Source organism: Tursiops truncatus, chromosome 12 (assembly GCF_011762595.2).
Source record: "Tursiops truncatus isolate mTurTru1 chromosome 12, mTurTru1.mat.Y, whole genome shotgun sequence".
In the NCBI taxonomy this organism is placed as follows: Eukaryota; Metazoa; Chordata; class Mammalia; order Artiodactyla; family Delphinidae; genus Tursiops; species Tursiops truncatus.
The window spans coordinates 85,783,656-85,800,254 of NC_047045.1; the positions used below are offsets into that span (position 1 = coordinate 85,783,656).

The following is a 16,599-nucleotide window of genomic DNA, read 5'->3' on the forward strand; positions in this document are numbered from 1 at the left end:
TTATAGCACCTGATGCCTTCACCAACCTGGAAACTCGCCGAACCCCTTGGTTAGGGTTTTTTGGAGGTTCCAGTACATGGGTACGGTTGACTAAATCACGGATCCCTGGTGATTAGCTTAATCCCCAGTTCTCCCTGGAAAGGAGTCCAAGGGTAAGGCTGACTTCCAACCCTCTAATCATAGGCTGGTTTCTCTGGCAACTGGCCGTCATCCTCCGAGAGCCACTCAAAAACTCAGGGTGGCTGAAAGAGGTTTCCTATGAGTAACAAAAGATGCCTCTCTCACCCAGATCACTCAGGGAATTACAAGAGTAAAAGGAGCTCTGTGCCAGGAACTAGCTACATATATATACATATATATACATATATATACATATATATATATATATATACACACGCACACACGCACACACACTATATAATACATATACTGTTAAAAGATAAACTGAGGCATATTAAAAATCTTAAGAGTTTATTTGAGCAAAAACCCATTTGAATAGAGCACCACCAACTTAAAGCGGTTGAGTGCTTTGGTGACAGGAGCCATGGAAACACATCTAAAGAGAAGATGCGAAGAAAAGAAAGTATTTGATTGGCTACAGCTTAAAGCCTAGTTGGCTGTTCAGAACTGGCTGTCCTTAGCATTTCCATCTCGTTACCTTGAGGCATTTACAGGTTTAGATTTACAGGTTCGTTTACTAGGCCGCCAGGGCATTAAAGTCACATCAGTCTAACGGCCTCCTTGTTTAATTAATTTAAGAATACTCTGTTTCCAAGTATAAACAAATATCAGCTCTGGATCACTTCTGAAGGTTTTTTATGTAGTTATATAGTAGTGTTGGCTTGTACTTCTAATGGGCAGGTCCTACCACCAGTATCAAATACATTAGCATAGGATTAGAAACAAAGTGTGAAAGTTGAACTATTTATTACTAAATTCTCAGATTTAATTTGTAAATTTAAAATTATATGGAAATGAAAACTTTCAGCTATCTGATATTAAATGTCATTTTGAATATTAAATATTACATAGTGTAAAGTGTGCAAAAGACTAAAGACAAAAGCTAACATTTAGGTTAAATCATTTCAAAATGGTGTTCAGACTTTTTTTTTTTTAAAGATAAAGAGATCTGGCCTTTCCTTCCTTCCAAGGGGAAAATGGCAACACAAGAAACCACACATGTAATATGATATTTATGATTCTAATTCTAGAACCCATTTCACTTTAAATTCAATCAAATTAAAAATCTGTTCCTGAAGAAACTGACAAGACAAAACTCTCACAGTTCAATTTCTTTGCAAAGACGGGCGGGAAGGTTGAAATGCATGAGGCCTTGCCATTCCTCTGAAGTACAAATGCTATGATAGGACAGCTTCTCCATGGTGACCCGGTAAATGCACTCCGAATGACGAATTCTATGATACATCTGGAAAGCAAATCCAACAGAGAAAAAATAAAGAATGTTTAAAGTAGTTTTGTCATTAAAGTTCAGAATTTGGTATAAAAAAATCAGAACTATAATTGGATTCACTATTACTTTCCATTGACTACTATTGCTATATATATATTTCCATGTACACTGAAGATATCCATGACACATGTGACTTTGAAGATACAAATAGTTTTCAAAAAAATTATATCTCCTTTTTAAAAGACTTATTAAATTCCCTAACAAATGGCTTTTTGCCGGACGTTATCTCTGGGTAGAGAGATTACCTGGTACCTTATTCTCGGACTCCCAGCCTCCAGAATGGAGAGAAGTAAATGTCTGCTGTTTATAAGCCACCTGGTCCATGTATTTTGTTACAGCAGCACAAACGGACTGAGACAGAGACTAAATGAGACAAGAGTTAAGATATTTTTTTCTGTGTCTCCTTTTAAAAATATTTAGCTTAATTCTTGGTGATCTCAAGGTCCTCTAGTCCAGGGAGTCTGAAAAATGTTCGATTGTAAAGTTCTTTACTGGTAAGATAAATTTAAAGATGCATGCGTAATAAACGTATACTCCTTCAGCAATTATATGCACGTGCACTGTGCTAACATATTGTTTATATTATGAAACAAGCGAAAATAGAAATTTAAAAAGATAAAAATAAAAAGTACATATTTTTAAAATATTTTATTTTATTTACTTAGTAAACAAGACTCTTTTTGTTCATACTAAACAATTATATATTTTGAAATGAAGCACTGTAATTGTATGTTATCAACTGTCAAGTTTTTTCTTTACTACTTTGTGAGATGGTGGCGTCAAGTTTAATACTTAGAAACAGTTGTACTATTGGAGAAGAATATGCCAAAAAGTATGCGGATCCAGATGGAATAAAGGTAGTATTGACTGTTCTTAAATATCACACTTAGTTTTGCTCCCTAATGACTAACACTTTTGACTGAAATTCAGACAAATTTCCATTTTCCCTGATGTAAATCAGTTAATCTTGCAAACTAATCAGTTGCGTCTTTATATATTATCAATCAGGTTCAAAACCAATGACACTCAATGAAATCATTCATGGTGAAGATTTTAATAAATTAAAAGCTGTTTCATAAAATAAATTTTTTAAAAAATTCAACTTTTGAAGACAGAGAGGGAAAAGGAAATAAAAAACAGATGGAACAAACAAAACAAATAACAAGTTGATGGCCTTATACCTAAACATAAAATGCGCCTGGTCTAAATATCCCCATTAAAAAGAAAAGGTTATCTGATTGAACAGAACTGCAAAACCCCAACTCACGCTGTTTACAGGAATCCTACTTTAAACATAAAGACTCAGATAGGGTAAAAGTAAAAGGCTGAAAAAGATATTTAACACCAGTCTAGAGAAAGTGGGAATGGCTGTACTTGTATCAAATAAAGTAGATTTCAGAGAAAGACTATTACCAGGGATAAAGAAGGTCATTTCAAAATGATAAAGGGGTCAGTTCATCAGGAGAACCTCATACTCCTAAGCGTATATGGTCGGTTGGTTGTCAACGAGGGTGCAGAGGCGAGTTAGTGGAGAAAGAAGTCTACGCAACAAAGGGATCTGGATCAGTGGGCACCGGTGGGCCAAATAAACAAACAAATGTTGATCCTTCCCTTGTACCATACACAAAAATTTACTCAAAATGTAAAACTATAGAACTTCTAGAAGACACCATAGGAGAAAATCTTTGTGGGCTTAGGTTAGGCAAATAGTTCTTTGATACAATGCTGAAAGCATGATCATAAAAAGAACAAATCATAAATTAGACTTCTTCAAAATAAGAAAGAAACTGTTAAGAGAATGACAAGCCAAATGCTGGGAGCAAATAAGCAACGTGATAGATGAGTTGTATCTAGAATATATAAAAGAACTATTAAAGCTCAATAAAAAACAATCACAAACAAAAAATAGGCAAACGATTTGAGAAGACACTTCACCAAAGAAGACATGGAGATGGCAAATGTGGAGAAAGTGGAACACACACAACGATATTGGGAATGTACAACCACTTTGGAAAACGGTTTGGCAGTCTCTTAAACATCCCCTCACCGGATGACCCCACCGTTCTGGGGATTTACTCAAGGGAAATTAAAGCGTACGCCCACGCAAAGACATCTGCAACTTTATTTGTAACAGCCAAAAATGAAATAGCTCAAATGCCCATCAACAGGTGACTACATAAACAGCTCATATCCATTCAATGGAATACTCAGTAATGAAAAAGAATGAACTATGTACACACACAATGTCATGGATGAATCTGTGCTAAGTGAAAGAAGCCAGGTAAAAAGGAACACAGATTTTATGATTCCAATTATAAAAAACAGTTCTAGAAAATGCAAAGTAAGTTATAGAAAGTAGGTCAGTGGTTGCTTGAAACTGGGGGATGAAGATGGGGAGGGTCCCATGGGAGGGATCACAAAGGGGCACCAGAAGCTTGAGGGGGTGATGGGTACATCCGCCATCTTGATGTGGTGATGCTTGCACTGGGCTGTGTGCATACACACCTGTCAAACCGTATGCTCTACACGCATGCAGTTCACAGTATATTTATAAACCCCAGTAAAGTTTTTTTAAAAAGTTTGCTCCCAGTCTTTGTAAAGGTATGTGATAATTTGTATATGTGACACATAAATTTCAGCAAAAAAGTCACATGCTGGTGATGAAAACATCCGTTTTCAAAGTACTCTATGGCATGAGTTTATTTGGAAAAGCAATTATCTTCTTTTTCAGTGTTAATATTACTTGCAATTTGAAAGTTCAGATTAAATGCTTATTTCTTTGAATATGTCTTCTAAGTAACAAAACATTGCCATTTGTCATCAGAAAAGATCAGCAATTTGGAGTTACCTTTTTGTGAAAGAAATATGTGTAAATAATCAGTGAATTTAATAACTATTCCAAGTACTTTGCCCCATAGCAGCAAATCCTTGGTGGTACAATGGAAATGAATGTACATTGCAAAGCTGTCCTCCTGATATGGTTGAGGAAAAGCCAGGATGGGGCTTAAAAGTGCAGGCTGGACACCACTGTCACCTCTTCCTCCTTGTAGAAGGCCCACTCTGTCACAGGGGACTCCACACTCTGGACAAGACACAACCACCTGACGCATGAACTGGATGAAAGCTACATCCGTGTATGACCAATCAAGAAACTGTAGTTTCTTTAATATCATTTACCTAAAAGAAGTTCTCACATTTCCCTCCTACCCCTCAATGGACTGTCACTTGCCTTCCACTCGAGATGATACTGTAGGTTCTTGTAGGAGGGTGAACAGTCAACAGGATTTACTCAGTATTTACCGTGATTCGGTATTACCCGTTATTCAGTGTAATTCTATGGGGGGGGGGGTGCTAGTAAAAGTAGCTATTATACGTTAGGCAGCAAAATAATACTGCTGTTACAGTCGTGAATACTAGTGGGCACTAACTCTGTGGCAGGCAGCGTTCTAAGTGCTTTGCACGCACTACTTCACGTAACTCTCACAAAAATACTGTCATTTATCATTTTACAAGCTTATGACCTCCAATTAGAATAAGCTATATTTTTATTTATAAACTTATATTTATAGTTTCAATAAATTTATAATGTTTACAAATATATAAATTATTCAATTTAGATTTATTTATTTTATTTTTATTCTATTTTGTGTTCAGTGTAGGGAAGTAACGTGAATTTTAACTTTACGGCAAAAAATAATTAGTTTTGGCAAATTTTATAGCTACTTTGGTCCCCATTTTCTACATGACCTTCAATATGAATAGTAGAAAATAATATAATGTAATATTATTAGTAAATGATTTTACCGTATTCATCCTACTGCAAATTACTTTTCTTTTTTTTTTTTGCAGTACGCGGGCCTCTCACTGCTGTGGCCTCTCCCGTTGCGGAGCACAGGCTCCGGACGCGCAGGCTCAGCGGCCATGGCTCACGGGCCCAGCCGCTCCGCGGCATGTGGGATCTTCCCGGACCGGGGCACGAACCCGCGTCCCCTGCATCGGCAGGCGGACTCTCAACCACTGCGCCACCAGGGAAGCCGCCTACTGCAAATTATGAATGAAGTAGAGAACCATGCTGCCTAAGCTGATTTTGCATGAACTGCCTACGACAGCTGAGTAGTTAATCTTGGGCTCCCTGTCCAGCCGGAAGAGACCGCGAGGAGAGGTGGCTGCCATTTATTCTGATGGTGCTTCAACCTTAAGCTCTAGGATATGGAAAAGTCACAAAAGACAGAAGAAAGAGGACCTGGAAGCAGAAGTATAACCTAGCATATTTCTACCACATGGTAAAAATGCCACCACTTATAATTTTATAAATATTGGCATCCAAGAATACTTTCTGATGCTTCAGAATGTTTCTCTTGTGCCTATTTCTACAATAATCATCACTCTGGGTAGACATGGTGGTGTCTGGAGGATGCCCTAATATTATTCACGTCATGACAGGCCTGGAATCACTTAAAGGTAAAGCAACTAAGAACCAGACTCCGGATCACCTGCCTGGGTTGAATCTCCTCTCCGACTTTCCCTAACGGTACACCTTTAAGTAAGTTACCTAATTCTCTGTGCCTCAGTCTCCCAGGTACAGACTGTGGACACTGCAGTACCCAAGCCAGGAAGAATGTGAAGGTTCAGTGCAGTAACACACTTAAGGAACTGAGAACAAACTCGGTCAAGTGCCGTTAAGCTCTCAGTGCTGTTGGCAGCTACCATCTGCTCATCTCTGATGACACCAGCACTGCTGCCACTCCATTTGGCTCCTTGATGTTAGTCTGGTGAAGGATTCTTGAGTGGCAGGGGCATCTGTGCTGTCTTGCAAGTGCCGACTGTGCACATCGCCACGCAAGTCTGCACTCAGTACGTTATGTGGGAGCTTGAGAGAGTCCGTAGTGGGAGCCCGCACTCCACAGAAACTGGGGAACGCTACAAATAAGGCCTCTTCTTGGGTAGAGAGCAGGCTTTACCAGCATACCACTGGGTATGGGCAATCCACAAGATAAAAGTAACTTAACTTCTGCTGTTATAAACTGTGCACTCTTTTCCCCTTTCTACACAATTCACATTTCCAACCTAATTGACATAATATTTGCTAGAGTACAAATTTTCAATATGATGTTTGTCAACAGCATTAAATGATATCGTTAATAAAATTAATTTGGTCCCCTAAATAAACCTAAAATGAAAGGCACACTCCACACGGGCATGAGCAAGAAACCCTGTGCTATGTATTTAGCGGCATAAAACAGTGCTGCAGTGGGTGAGAGAAACACCAGACCCAGCACAGGCTGTGCTTCGTGGTCCGGGACTTGAAGGCCTGTGTGGGACGAGAGACCTCGCTGTGGCCGCTGAGGCCAGTTACTGAACTGAGGACTCTGTGAAGAGAGAAGGTCACGTAAGTCTCCCACAGGGCAAGTAATTCCGGATCAATTTGAGTAAATAAGTAAAGATCAAGTAAATAAGTAAATGAATGAATGAATGAATGAATCCAAGAAAGAAGAGACCAACACAAGGAAAAATCAACAGATTTACGCCCCCTAAGAACTGAGTTGATAAAAAAAGAATTGAGTGATTAAAAGTATCCTGTTGAAAAAATACACCATTTGATGTGTGACTTCCTTTGCCTGCATGGTTATTCTAGTTTATGGAAACCACAGCACCAAATGCAAATGATATTTCTTCCTTGACCAAATCCTAGGTAGAAGTGCTTACAATGTTGTCTTTCTTAAAGACAAGTGAAGGAGAGCATAGCCAGGGCTGCAGAGCCAGGCTTACACACCTTCAGAGCCTGGCTCTGTCACACACTTGCTGTGAGACCTTCCACAAATTACTTGAACGCTACGTGTCCATTCTTCCTCCTGTCAAGTGGAGCTAATGATACTCACTCAGGATTGCTGGGGGACTAATGAAGCGAGTTTTTATACGTCAAGTGTCCACAATAGTGCCTGTCCCAGAGTCAGTGTTACATCGATTAAGAGGACTTCTTATATTACAGTCACCTTAATAGTCACCTTCTGGTACAGAAAAGACACGCAGTACTTGGTGGTTGAATTCAGGAATGAATAAAGTTCGGACCATTTATTAAATCTGTTCCTAGCCAATTGGTTTCATCTTAATAACGATTTTTTCCACCTTCCTTTAATGTTAAATGTCTCTCGATTCAAAATGTACACAGCTAATCTGCTTTTAAAGGACTCCTTTTTTCTAGGCAAAAGATATAACAGGTATTTACTATCCTGTTAGCTTTTTGCATCATATCAAATTATTTCTTTAAAATCACATGTATGAGTAAATTAATTGGCTCTTTTAGTTTTAAAAATCTCTTTCACTCTTTTTAAAGGTTACCATTCCATTGACAGTACTATCAATTATCTGTCAAAAATAAAATGGAGATGTTGCCAGTCAGAGACGTGCCCCTTTAATCCAATAAAAGGGGTGTAACCTAAGAGATCTACAGATGAACTAAAGAAGAATAAAGACATATGCCTCCAGGACAGGCCTTTCACTCAAACAAGACCACTGAGCTGAACAGTAAGAGATGCTCTCACATGATCACATTCTGTATTAGAAGCCTTTTACATGTGGTAAAATGCTCCTGTTAAGGATATAATAATCTGTGCGGGAGCAGAAATATTTTGAATTTCCCAGCACCAACCTGTTTAGTCTGACTCAGTAGCCAGAGATTACAAGACACTTCACACTGCACAACGCTTCTTCGTATTTGCGATCTAAACAAATATTCATGTACATTCTCTAGAAACAAGTAGAGCATTGAGGGAAAGCAGGGAGCCATGGATACGATTAATTGCTTGGGACAACGCTAATACAAGTTATTGTTTTTAACGAAGCTTCATAAGATGCTTGGGGAAAAAAATGTTCAAAACTGCGAAGCAGACTTGCTCAAAGAAACATCCTGTAAACGCCCGAGTGAGGACAGGAATCCAGGTCTTGGCCTTTACCCTAGAGGTCTACAATCTGACATCCTCAGCTGAAGAAAGCGCTGAGAAACTCTTGTAAAGAAACCGACTGCTGGCTTATTGAAACTGACAGAAATTGGGAGTTGTTTGCTTTTTCTTTCTCCTTTAGAAGGATGCTTGCTTCAACAAAGCGAGTATTACTTTAAAGAACGTATGGAAATTGGTCTTTTTTCTGAATTGGAACAGAAATAACCCCAGACTGGAAGGCCAGGGAAGGGAAGCGGAGAAGAAGAGGTACCCTGAAGTTGCAGCATCAGAGGCTGTTAACTCTTTTTGAGTTGGAGAAACTGTCAAAAACTACAGAATTTTTTTAAGCTTTCATGAGGAGAAGAAATATTGCAGTTAAAAGAAGTGGTAATTAACTCCACAGAGAGCTGAAGCTGCATTACTCGGATTTCCACATGCACCTTCAAAGCAACCAGCCCTGGGTCTGCTCAACCTGGGAGAGTTTTACATCCGGAGCCTACCAGCGGGCGATGACTTACTACAACCGTGGCACATACACTACCTGTCATTGTTGGAGAGCAGAAATAATTTTGGTGAGTTTCAAAGTGTTTATAAAAATTACAGGGCTTCCCTGGTGGCGCAGTGGTTGAGAGTCCGCCTGCCGATGCAGGGGACACAGGTTCGTGCCCCGGTCCGGGAGGATCCCACATGCCGCGGAGCGGCTGGGCCCGTGAGCCATGGCCGCTGAGCCTGCACATCTGGAGCCTGTGCTCTGCAACGGGAGAGGCCACAACAGTGAGAGGCCCGGGTATCGCAAAAAAAAAAAAAAAAAAAAAAAAATTACAAGTCTGTTTCACTACAGACGAACTCCACGAACTTTACCCTAAATAATCAACGTAAAAATAGAATGCCTGTTAACTTATTCATGACTTTTCAGAAGGAGTGTTATTTTTCTTGATTCAGTTTGGTATTCAGCTTGGTATAATCATTTAATCGTGACTGAGTCCAGGTTTCATGATGCAACAATCAGCGTTCAGAAGAGCTTTGAACCCACTGGGCTAGCTCGTCTCACAGCACAGCTGAATCAATTCCATACTACTGAAACTGACATTTATGTATTCTGGGAAGTGCACAGTAATTCTTCAAGGGATACATGAAGACACGGATAGATTATAAGAGGATCAATTTCCACCGCCTTAACTTTCACAAGTACATTTACCTAAAAATGACCTTTTCCCACATCCCATTTCAAATCACCCCTTTCTCAAATTGCACTAATACAAAAACCTCTTAAAGCAAAGAGATAATTTAAAATTTAAAATACTGGTGTTAATAAGGTCTAAAAGTGGTTTCTAAAGCTTTCATAAGACACTGAAGGTGGACCTAAATACATTTTCAGCTGATAAATCATTGAAAATAATTTTTGATGATAGAATTGTCAGTACTTTTCGGCCTCTCAGCTCAGGTGGTGTTCAGATTAAGAGTAATCGGCATAATAAAACTCCTCCTGTCCCATCTACCCAAAACGAGCACAATTCTTACGGCTTCCCTCAAAATCAAAGCGACAGGACAAATAAAACTGACGCTGAGTAGTGAAAGAACGTCAAAGAACAAAGTTCCAAAGATGGAAATGAAATGGCTGCAAGGCATTCCGTGGCGTTTCACGGAGGTATTGATATGCAGACAGGGAGAGAGAGCACAAAGGATATCGAGGCTTATGGGTAAACTCTCTTCTAAAATAGTGAAAAGAGGGGCAAGGACGTTTCATTGGAGAAACCAGGCAGATGCCTCCGTAACAGAGTAGTAAAGGTCAACATCACCAGCAATGGGCCACGAGCCTTCCCGCAGCGGCTGCCACGAGAACACAGTATCTGCGATAGTCCTGTCAAATGGTAACCTTGATGCAGTCATGAGGAAATGCCAGACAAAACCGCAAGAAGAAACACTCTGCAAAACACCAGCCCATACACTTCAAAAATGCCCAACTCATGAAAGACAGAGTAAGGTAGGGCTCCAGATTAAAGGAGATTAAAGGGGTCTGCAGATTAGACAACAGTACAGTACCTGTTAGGGGCTGAATTGTGTCCCCCCAAATTCATATGCTGCAACCCTACTCCCCAGTACCTTAGATGTGACTGTGCTTAGAGATGGGGACTTTAAAGCAGTGATTAAGGTAAAATGAGGTCGCTAGGGTGGGCCCTAACCCAACATGACTTGTGTTCTTGTAAGAAGAGGAGAGTGGAACAGAGACTCGCACAGGGAAAAGACCACGTGAAGACACAAGGATGAGGAAGGCGTCCATAAGCCACGGAGAGAGGCCTCCAAAGAAACCGAACCTGCCAGCACCCTCGCCTTTACCTTCCCGTCACCTGAACTGTGGACAAATAATGTTCTGTCCTTTGAGCCACCCGGTCTGTGGTGTTTGTTATGGCGGTCCTAACAAACTCATACAGTACTGAGGTGAATTTCTTTATTTTTAATTATGCAGTAGAAAAAGAAGATGTCCTTGTTTGTAAAAAATACAAACTGAAGCATTTAGGGGTTATGAGACATATTGTCTGAAACATACTCTCAAATGTATCAGAGAAAAAATGATACCTATGAATGAAGGAGAGTGAAGGAGAAAGAAAGAATATCAAAGCAAAAATGCTAATATATTAACATTTAATATATTAACATTTGGGGGAACATGGGTAAAGGTATAAGGAAATCCTTTGTATTATTTTTGTAACTTTGCTTTCTGTCTGAGATTATTTCAAAATAAAAAGTGTAAAAATTTATGGCAAGCCTAGTTTCATTCTAATGATAGCTAAAATTTAAGAATGGGTACATTAACTATTTTTGTTCTAAGCCACAGCCATCTCCTTAAGAAACAACAGTTTCCAATAATGTGCACTTTTCATTTTTGATAATTATCAAAATTTAATAACATGGTTGCTTTGATCACATATATAGTAATAATGACATAATACTATAGGTCAAAATTAATTTGTAATCCTTCTTATACATGTTTGTTTTAGACTATTATCCTAGGGTAATTAACAAAATAAAGCATAAAATATATTAGATTAGAATAAACTTTTGTGGCATAATAGAAGCACATGTTCAAAGAGAAAGAATGATGCTAAATTTTTCAGTCCTAAGAGCTAGTCATTCTGTTTTTTAAGTGGACTTAAAAAATATAATAAATGTCAAGTTGTTCTAATACATAGAGTCCATCGAATACATTTAAAAGTGATGAAAATCAATATTTAGAATATACTGGAAATTACATTCTCTGAAACTTTTAAACTAAACAGAACAAATGTAGGGAATTCCCTGGCCGTCCAGTGGTTAGGACTCCACGTATTCACTGCCAAGGGCCCAGGTTCAATCTCTGGTCAGGAAACTAACATCCCAAAAGTTGAGTGGTGCAGCAAAAAAAAAAAAAAAAAGTATACTGTCAATATTTTATTTACGAGGAGACACATAGGTACAGAAACTGTTTGAAGTAAGAAGTATCTGACAACTGCACTAGTTTATTTCCGATGGGCCAAGTAACAATAAACATCCCCACGCGAGGGCCCGGGTGATGCAGAGAGGGGACGGGTGCTCTTACTAAACAGCACTAATCGCATTGTAAACAGTTAGCCCTAGTCACCAGAGTATTTTTTTTTTTTGCCATTTTTGTTTCTCTTTTAACTGTTTCCATTAGTTATGTGCTTGTTCCTATGGAATTCCGTCCTATTTCCGGAAAGACAGTTTCTCCAAACTACTAAGGTGATAATTCCCATTGATGTTGATTTGGCTTTATAAAAGGTTACTAAAATTTTCCTTAACTTCAAAATTCCAGTGATGTCATTAGAGGATTACTAGAGTTTATAGAATACTAAATGTTTAATTCATTTAAAATATAAAAATTTAAAAGAAAGATGATACGTTCAACTGTTTTAGAGTGAGACTTCAAACAATAAATGGGACCTCATCTTATTATTCAGTAACCAGGGTTGGGCTGTTGTGAGGATCAAATGAGTTAACATCTACAAGGCATCTGACGAATGTGCTGAGTGGCTGCCTCACTTTTCCTCACAAAGGAAACTTTCTGGGCTCATTACTCTCTTTTTGTGTACAAGAGTCTCAAGTGCGGTACAAGTGACAAACGCTAAGGGTTTGGATAACCCTCTCATGCACATCAGTAGATTATCAGGAAATGTAAACCTTGCATTCGAACGTTTTACCCTTAGGTTAACTTCATTTTTCTTTTTAACAAATTCACACACTGAAATAAGTGTAAAAATTAGGAGATTTTTTTTCTTCCAAGGCATTTTAAGGTATTTCCTAAAACATGCACAACCAGGAATCGCTGTTTGGGGTTTCTAAAAGAAGTGGGGGAAAGAAAAAAACAACCTTTATTTAAAAGGTTATAAAATTTCATATTGAGTAGTAAAAAAGGTGTTTAAAAAGTATTACTTACATTGGCACAGTGTAAGGCTAAAGCACAAAAGACAGCAAACATTTTGAAGTTGTTTTCGTCCGTCTTAGAGAAGGCACTACCGCTGATTTTGTTCACCATCTGCACCACGCCTATCACGCTGCCCCGACTCACGATGGGCATGCACAGGATGTTCCGGGTCGTGTAGCCTGTGTACAGGTCCACCTCTCTGCGCGAGAGCCAAGGAGCAAGACGACAAAAGAAAGGACAGGCAGAAGAAAATAAACCGCACGTTCTATCGTAAATCTCAACTCAGTTTTGCTTCTCTTACAACTAACTGTAATGGAACTGTTAGCGTCTAAATTCAAAGACAACGTGACATCTGCAAGTGTTTTATTAAAACCTTCTCAAAAATATTCTAACGAACTTGTTCCGTTTTCAAGAGAGTTTTTCAGAACAGTCGTATATATTTTGCAAATATTTTCTCACAATCTGTCGCTTGCCTTTTCAGGTTCTTAATAGTTGATCCATACATTTTTATATAAAGGCTTTATATAAGGATATGTAAATATTTTCAATATTTAAGTACTTTAATAGCAAGTTGGTTCCTTTAAGAAAAAACCTGAGATTTTCAGCATACTCTTCACGTATTGATAAAATCTATTACGGGGATACAGCTGTGTTTATATGCGAGTCATGAATATCTGACATTAATCAATCAGACGCCTGAAAAGCCTCCTGTTGCCTATGGTATTTAATTGTCTCTTGAAGGAAGCCCAGTGTCTGAATGCACACAGCACTGCTGCCAAGACATGTGAGCCATTACTTTCAGTGGTCAGGGCGTCAACCTTGGGGTTTCAATTTTGAGACATTTATTAAAATCGAACTACATAAACTGGTTTCTAGTTCTCCAAAGACACTCAGAACAAAATAAAAAATCTTTATAAGCAATCCTAATATCCACTTCAATAATATCCAACAAAGGCTGCAACTTATTGAGTTCCTACTTTGGGTCATATAAAGTTGCCAGAACTTTTATGAATATTTTAAAAAGCTTAAAATCTTAATCTTAAAAAAAAAAACCCTACAAAATAGGTATTACTGTGCCCATTTTAAAGATGAGAAAACAACTGAGGCTCCAGATTAAGTAACTTACTCCAGGTCATTCTAGAGCCAATAAAGGACAGAACCGGGATTCAAAACAAGTACTTTTATCACTATGTGTTACAGCCTTTGAAGGTATTGTTTGATAAAGAATATGCTCAGGACAAAATGATGACACTACAATGAAGAAAAGTAACTTTATAAATTTAAACTCTTGCTTTTTAGTTATTTTTATAACATTTCAAACCCCTGAAGCTGGAGATAATTAATGGTTTAGAATCCATCATTTTATATTGATAAATACCCGAAAACACTGACTACTGATAATAAGCTGGTTCAAAGACAGTATAACAGCACCAAGTGGGGAAAAAAAAATTGAGTTGGGACGCGAAGAACTAGGGCTCTACCTCAGAGGCTTCGGCCAAGCGGGACCCGAAAGGAGAAACCGACGGAGACACAAACTCCTTCCTACCTGTTAAAGCGTGGGTCAGCATAGGCATCTGGAATGTTCAAGACTTCCCCTGTTCTTGCTACTTGACCAGCAATTCCTTTCTCAATTGAAAATCTGCACATACAAAAAAGAGGAACATGCTCATTAAAATACAGATGTAAAATAATTTGAGACATTTCAGTACCACCAAATACTGAATAAAACAGATTGTTTTACTTTAAATGCTTGTATTAGTTTTACATTTACACACTCTAAATCATATTATTATAAAATACATAAAGGTAAAGCATAAAAACACTGCAGAGTAACCACTTGAGAACCTTGTTTTAAGATATAATTCACGATGTATTAAATTATACTGAATCACAAGCTGAAATTGAAAAATTAACTGGCATTCTCCTGCACTGACCAATAATAATCTTTTATATTTGCAAAATACCTTATAATTTACAAGATGCTTCAACATAAATTTTCTTAATTAATTCTCACTGTGAACTGAGACCCATATGGGTTCGATAACTTGCCAACACTCTTAAAATATTAGTGACACAATAAAAACAAGAATGCAGGTCAACGCCAGGGTACGTTCCACCACCCACGTAACCAAAACCACAGGTTTTCTGTGATCTTTGAGATACAGGACTTGAATTTTAAGGCATTTGCAATACAAGTACTATACCAAAATAACACAATTTGCAACTTGTAGTATTTTTACTCCTCTAATTTGTTAAATTTAAAAACAGCCAGAATACAGGCATTATCTCACTACACTTAAATGTTTTGATATCTAATATCAGCATTTTTATACATAAATATACTCTAAGACAACACTGTAAAGCAATTATACTCCAATAAAGATGTTAAAAAATATTCCTATATTTATAGTTTTCTCATTACGATATTATAATCAAACATGGATTCATTCAAAATTTAGTTAAGATGATTACAATCACAATATCTACATATTTCAATAGCTCAAAAATTACTTCCATAATATTACATTTTCAGCATTATAGAAAATAATCATTATTGAAATAAAGCTCCACCCTAAGGATTTCCCTAAGGAAAATTCAAAGGAGAATTGACACCAAAGAGAACTAACTTTCTTAAAACACCAAAAAGTGAACCCAACCTTGCACAGCATAAAATGCGAGGTTGTTTTCGCCCCGGTTTTCTTATGCTTTGAACAACATGACCACAACAAATTAGAGTGCCTTGAGCAGAGCAGCAGAATCCACTTCATGGTTTATGCTTATTTTCTTGGTCTAGGAGTAGCTCGGTGTGGTTTGCTATCTCGGGTCAGTGGAAGCCATAACTGAGGGGCCAGTCCTCCCATAAATGGCTGGCATCGCTTGGTCAGCCGAGAGAGCTACAGCCAACCATATCCCCCTCACTTGTTTTTCCCACACTTGTAAATACAGGCTCCCAAGTTAATGTCTTCAAAATGAGATCGATGCCAGCACTGTTATGGAACACTCAAACCTTCAGCAAGAGAAATGACTTTACCTAAATGACTATATCCAGACTGATCTACTGAGCTCTAAACAAACAAACTAAAACTAAAACACTTCTTAAAAAACCTAAATGGTGCCTGTAAGTCAGAGTTATGTGAGTATGGAATATAGGTTCTATTACCCCAGGACGATAGAATGGGAAGCACCCAGTGGTGGGCACTAGTGAGGCCCAGTGCAGACCACATTCCATGTTTCCTTGTATGACAGACGGCCCAAGTGAATAGCAATTCTTATTAATAAGGAACAGCATTTTACTAGCAAGTTGTAACTACCAAGGTACTTTAGAGTACTATGCGGAAAAGTAGTTAAACGATATATATCAATATAAAGCAAAAGAAATGCAAATATCTAAAAAAAAAATACCATTTCTGAATGTTATGCTTGCTTCTTAGCGGTTCTGTGACAGTACCCCTTGTAGGTGCCCAGACTGTCATAGGACTGAGCCAGCCAGCACCTCTACCAGCCAAACTCCATTCTGTTCACCTAACTGACAACAGCTGCCACTTAAAGAACGAAGAAGGCTGCAGTTTCAAGATGCAACAAAAGTGTTCTCTGTGATCAATTAAGCCAACTGTTGGGTATAGAATAATGTGCTGAAGTTACCAAGTATACCAGGTCAATTTCCACTATGGTCTGGACTCTGAGACAGCGCTATGAGCTGGGAAGGGTGGGGTCCGGATTGTTTAAGTACACCTGCTCCTAGACACAGGAAACCTTGCAGACTCCAGGTG

At 38.3% G+C, this 16,599-nt stretch overlaps 1 protein-coding gene across 2 annotated transcripts in view; it reads right to left on the reverse strand.

Moving 5' to 3' along the window:
- PDE10A (phosphodiesterase 10A) overlaps positions 1 to 16,599 on the reverse strand; it is a 300,047-nt gene that overhangs the window by 55,185 nt on the left and 228,263 nt on the right. For both annotated transcript variants that reach the window (XM_033867960.2, XM_073789817.1), the window contains 3 exons: positions 14,376 to 14,468; positions 12,842 to 13,028; positions 1,284 to 1,426 (listed from right to left, as the gene is read on the reverse strand). In XM_033867960.2, the coding sequence (XP_033723851.1) occupies positions 1,284 to 1,426; positions 12,842 to 13,028; positions 14,376 to 14,468 (423 nt within the window). The remainder of the gene's footprint in view (positions 1 to 1,283; positions 1,427 to 12,841; positions 13,029 to 14,375; positions 14,469 to 16,599) is intronic.